This window comes from Humulus lupulus, chromosome 1, assembly GCF_963169125.1.
Source record: "Humulus lupulus chromosome 1, drHumLupu1.1, whole genome shotgun sequence".
Classification (NCBI taxonomy): Eukaryota; Viridiplantae; Streptophyta; class Magnoliopsida; order Rosales; family Cannabaceae; genus Humulus; species Humulus lupulus.
The window spans coordinates 255,907,154-255,912,591 of record NC_084793.1 but is presented as its reverse complement, the minus strand read 5'-3'; the positions used below and the strand labels follow the sequence as shown (position 1 = coordinate 255,912,591).

The 5,438-nt window shown below is 33.9% G+C and overlaps 1 protein-coding gene across 2 annotated transcripts; it reads left to right on the top strand.

The window, feature by feature from the left end:
- The first annotated feature begins 609 nt into the window (after positions 1-609).
- LOC133805749 (polyadenylate-binding protein 2) lies at positions 610-5,189 on the top strand. Of its 2 annotated transcripts, none has more exons than XM_062243914.1 (6): positions 610-786; positions 947-1,037; positions 1,605-1,675; positions 4,368-4,559; positions 4,687-4,814; positions 4,907-5,189. In XM_062243914.1, the coding sequence occupies exons 1-6, from the start codon at positions 664-666 to the stop codon at positions 4,953-4,955; spliced, it is 654 nt and encodes a 217-aa protein (XP_062099898.1). In that variant the 5' UTR covers positions 610-663; the 3' UTR covers positions 4,956-5,189. The 2 variants fall into 2 exon arrangements, with proteins under 2 accessions (XP_062099898.1, XP_062099894.1); XM_062243910.1 differs by having other exon boundaries at positions 947-1,049.
- Positions 5,190-5,438: the final 249 nt, after the last annotated feature.

The window sequence follows — 5,438 nt, the reverse complement described above, 5'->3', positions numbered from 1 at the left end:
AGGAAGACGAAAAGGTGAAACGATTTTTCCTTTCCTTTTCCTCTTCTATTTCATTTATTTAATTCTTTTTATTTTTAGTTTTTCTTTATAATATCTTAAATTCATTAAATATATTTTCTAGTATTTTAAAACCTAAAAAACAGAGGGTATTTTGGGGATATTTAAAATTTTGTTGACCAAAATTGATTTCAGGGCTTAGTTTTACTATTTTAAAAAACACAAGTTCAAAAAATAATTAGACAAATCACAAAGACCAAACGTATGATGGTGAAAAATAAAGTTCCAAAAAAATATTATATCCCACTCAATTCTAATTAGAAAGTGATTTTCCGAACATACTTAATTTAAAAACTGAAATAGGGACGGAGATATCTCCTGCTGTTTGTAACTAAATTTATTTGCAATCCTGATATGACTCATGGAGGAAGAATTAATATGGAAATTTCGTACATTATGAAAAATAATCTTAAGATCCCTATTTATTTTGCTCCTATTGATCAAATTCAATATTTTTTTTTTTTTTTTTTTGTCAAAAGAATACTATATTATTTTTTTAAAAAAAAATAATCCTGTAATAAAACACGGCGCTTTATATAAATTAACATGTAGCTTTAGCTTTAGATTGTGGAAACTCAAAATACGGTGCGTAGCAGAGAGGGAGAGATGGAGGAAGAGGAGCATGAGGTGTACGGAGGAGAGATCCCTGACGAGGGCGAATTGGAGGGTGACATGGACGCTCACCATACCGACGTAGATATGTCCGCTGCCGATGACGACGCTGTCAAGGTTTCTCTCCTCTTTTCTTCCTATTATTGTTATTTTATTCGATACAAACATTCATCCATGAAATCCAAAAACCCTAGGCCTTAAATCGGTTCTTCTGGTAAATTTATCAGAATAGCACCCATGAGTCGACTCAATGTTTATGGTGTTTTTGGCTTTGTAGGAGTTGGATGAGATGAAGAAGCGTTTGAAGGAGATGGAGGAGGAGGCTGCCGCTCTCCGTGAAATGCAGGCCAAGGTCGAGAAGGAAATGGGTGCTGTTCAAGGTTCCTCTTATTTATTTATTTACATTACTTTTTTAATGAAATTAGTAATCTTAAGTTTGACCTTGTTTTGGTTGGAGATTTAGCACTAAATTGAGATTTTTTGAGTTTTTGTTGCTTTGATTGGATAGACGGTGCTGACAATGGGTTGAGTTTTCTTTGTTTTTGTATGTTTGGTTTGCTGAGAACTGGACGGAACGTATGATTTTTGGTGTACCAGGCTTTAGTATTGTTTTAAAAAAGAGGGGAGAAAAAAAACAATGACAACTTTTCTTGAGAGTTTGGTGCATATTTAAAGACGAAATAGCTAGTGCTTTAATGATAACTGTACAATCTTTTGGTCGAAATAGATTCACATGTGGAATCGAACCCTAAAGCTTGTGGGAGCTAATCATGGACTGATCACTTTTAGGTTCATGCGTTCTGCCATCCTGTAGTTTGATTCAGAGTAACATGCCTGCTTAACTGTTTTCCAATTTATAGGAAGAAAGAAGTAACCTGCATTATTTTGTTGTTTCAATTATATATTGCGTTTCTTATTTTATATAAATTATACAGATCCTGCTAGTGCAGTGGCTTCTCAAGCAAACAAGGAAGAAGTAGATTCACGGTCTGTTTTCGTCGGAAATGTGAGTAATTGAAAATCAGTGTTATTTTTCTCTTTCTTGGCACTGAATTTTTCTTAACATGGTTTCACAGTCTGTTAAACTTTGAGTTAGACAGGGGAATACTTGGATTGATTATAGTGATTAGACATTTAAATTTGTGATAGGCATGCTTCTTAACTACTTTGAGGGTTGGAACTTAGAAATAAAACATTTAGATAGACAGGTCAATTATGTCAGAAGTTCTCTTTAGTTTAGGTAAAATAATATCATCCAAATGTAATGAAGTTAATTGAATTGAATATTTATAAATAAAGTTTAAAACATAAAAAAATCTTTTAAAGGAAATAAAATCTTAATGGAATTTAGCCTCTACTTAAGTTTTTTTGTTGGAAAACCAATTTCTTGTCACCGTCATTCATAATGCAAGTTGACTATTCAGTTATGGTTTGGCATAGCTGTCACAGTTCCTTTTTAGCTAGTCAGTCTTATGCTGAAGCCTATTTCTGTGCTGTAAGAAACCCTGCTTAGAAGCTTGGGATATAGTTTTGCTATGGGTTGGAGGAAGGGTGAATATGAATCATTTATAAATTGAAGCAAGCTTGCTTGGGAGGACTTCAAAATGTTCTTTATCTATAGTGTAAGGCCCTAAAAGCTGATTATAAATTGTATTTTCTACTTATGTTGGTGGGGTTGAGACTTGAGGATTGGAAAATGAACAGAGGGATGTAAGTTCTTTAATGAGGAGTTTTAGAGTGAAGCTACTTAAACAAGGCTTCGAACTTGATATTGGATGGTGTTCCTTTATGTTTTTTTATTTTGATTTTAGGTTTTATTGGATCTTCAATATAGGAACAAGTTTAAACTTACACCTATTCTTAAACTTGTTAGAAAAATCTTGCTGATTTTTCCCATTTATTAAAACATTAAGATATTAATAACATATTGCATTTTCCATAGTCATGTCCATTTTCCATAGCCGGAGTAAGGTTGTCTGACTGCAGCTCCGTGAAGTTATTATTATGATTTTTATTTTCTGCCTGCTGTTACTGTTTGCCATGTCTCTTTCTTCACTAATTGACTCAGCTCGAAATGGTAAAGGTTTTAATTTTTTTTAACAGTCATGTTGCCAACCTCTTATAATTTATAACATCACTTCCTTGTCCACTTTCTTGCTTTAATCTTACATTCTGTGTATTGAAGTCGTGATTAAAGCCTTGAGAAATTTTTTGGAAAAACAAATTATACTTTTTTCCTTGTTTGAAAATGGTCTGGATATGGATGGTACTAAAAATCAGAGTCATGGTTTGACTCATGTCTTACTATGATCGCAGGGTCATTCTTATTCATGAAGCTTCTCTGTATTAAGCGCTGGAAATTTTACACTGTTTTGACGGTGGTCTAAAGTCAATATGATGTCAATTAGGCTTTTATTCTTTTTGGGTTGGGTACAGAGAAAAAGAAATTGCTTTGTATCTTTGAAATTTAAAAGTGCAAAAAAGAAAGGAAAAAAAAAAAAAGAAACAAAGAAAAGAAAAGAAAAAGAACAGAAATTATGAAAATGGGAGGAAAAGATTCTCAAAAAATTCCATAGAATAAGTTGTATAAAGAACAGTACAAAAGAAAAAAGAATAAGAGGGAAAGACATCAAAGAAAAAAAAGGAAAAAGAAAAGAATGATAAAAGTTGATAAAATATGAGTGTGAGAGATGAAACATTTGATTTCGAAAGAAAGTGCAGTGAAAGTATTTGAAGAAGGATTGGGTGGTGGATGTAGAATGTGATTTGAAAGGCTTCATCTTCACTGACAAGAGAGCAAGAACTCCTGTAGAGAACAGAGACAAATTTCAGGCATGCAGTTGTAGATGCAGAGCCTCTTGCTGCTGGCAAGGATGGTCCATTTCTCGGCAGTATGTGCCAATCTATAGCAGATGTTATGAGGGGTACATATTTGCTGCTTCTTTGGTGTTAACACTCACTCTTCTTTTGCAGCTGTATTGGCCAAGTTATGAAATCACGTTATATTTTTTAAAAAATATTTTATCTTTTCTTTTTTCCCATATAATCTTTTTGTGAAATCCCATGGAGCCATGAAGATCTGTTGTAAGAGCAAAAGTGAGTCACTGCTGATTGGTGGAGAAAGGGCAAGAAGTTACCAGTCTAGTTTGAGAAGAGTGAATTGTTTCTTGTTGATCGGGTTGGATATAGTTTGTGAGAATGTGATGATAGCTGGAGGAAACATTTTATTTAATAAGAATTAAAAAAAAATGAAGTAAGAAGTGAATAATCAGTTGGTGGGAAGTGGAGTATTTAGAATTGTTTTATTGAAACAAAGTTTAACTTACTGCTCAAATAGAGGTTCTCATTCCTCTCCGTAAAAGTAATAATTTAGAATTTGTGTGCGCCTTTCTTTCAGTAATAGACTAATAGGCATGCATTATTGATTCATAACAAGTGTACTGTAAAGCAATGTTAGTAAACAGATTAGCCCTCGTGTACGGGTTAGATCTATGTGTGAATTGATGTGAAAATCAATATGTTGAAAAATTTACAGAGATTTCCTAGCTTAATGAATGCAGTATGGGAATTGAATTTTGTAAATTAGAGCCTTTTAACATTTTCTTCCTGGCTAAAAAGTTCAGCTCATTTAGTTGGCTTCTAGTTCCTTAACGCATCCTTATAGTTTCAAAAACATTGAAGTTGTTCATGTTTTTCAGGTTGATTATGCATGCACGCCTGAAGAAGTGCAGCAGCATTTCCAATCGTGTGGTACTGTTAATAGAGTGACTATACTGACAGATAAATTTGGCCAACCAAAGGGTTTTGCATACGTAGAATTTGTAGAAACTGAAGCTGTTCAAGAGGCACTTCTTCTGAGTGAATCCGAGTTGCACGGCAGGCTATTGAAGGTATGAAAAGAAAAATGGCAAAATTATTGATTTTAAAGACATCTGGTCTCATGTTACAAATATACATCAAAACATGCTTGTTCATGTTCTGTGTGGTTGTTACTTGTAACTTATGTGTATAATCCAGGTTATGCCTAAGAGAACTAATGTTCCTGGGATGAAGCAGTATCGCCCTAGACGTTTCAATCCTTATTCAGGCTACCGCTTCAGGCGGCCATATGTTCCACCTTACTTCTATTCTCCTTATGGATATGGGTAAGCTTGTTTTTGTTGTTCACACTTTCATTGCCATAGAAGATAAAAATGAGGTTGTTAACTTTCCCTTTAAACATATGGTACGCCTGCAGGAAAGTTCCCCGATTTAGAAGGCCAGCCCGATACATGCCCTACTATTAGAATCTGTTCTATCTTATAAACGTCCTGTGGAGTTGTTACACAAGATTGTTTGCATCTAAAGGACTGGCTTATACATCCAGTGGATATAATCTTTGATGGCTTTATGTAGACCAAGGTTTATTAGTTGTAATACTTGATATTTTGTTTTGACAATTTTTTTTATTGCTATGGTACAATGCACTTGGAAGTTATAAACTAGTATCTTGAGATATTGAAGAAGGCATCTAGTTAGGACTTTTGCGTGCATTGCAAGCTAGGTTACTCCTTGCGTGCGTTTAGTCGATTCTTCTTGGTTTCACCAACAACAGGGGTTGGTGGCTTGCTGTTAATGGTAGAATTGAAAATCACTAATATATAGGTCACTGATGACTCGTTTATATTTAATTATCAGGCGCACTACATATAACATAGAAAATGTTAAATTGATGGATTTAGACTAGGAACTCGCAAATTTAATTTGGAAATTTTGTGTTCTCAAGAAAA

Excerpts from the sequence above, each read along its gene's own strand:
- LOC133805749 (XM_062243910.1), top strand. The coding sequence starts at position 664 with ATGGAGGAAGAGGAGCATGAGGTGTACGGAGGAGAGATCCCTGACGAG. Across the intron at positions 787-946 it reads CCGATGACGACGCTGTCAAG|GAGTTGGATGAGATGAAGAA; the intron begins GTTTCTCTCCTC and ends TTGGCTTTGTAG. Across the intron at positions 4,815-4,906 it reads TATTCTCCTTATGGATATGG|GAAAGTTCCCCGATTTAGAA; the intron begins GTAAGCTTGTTT and ends GTACGCCTGCAG.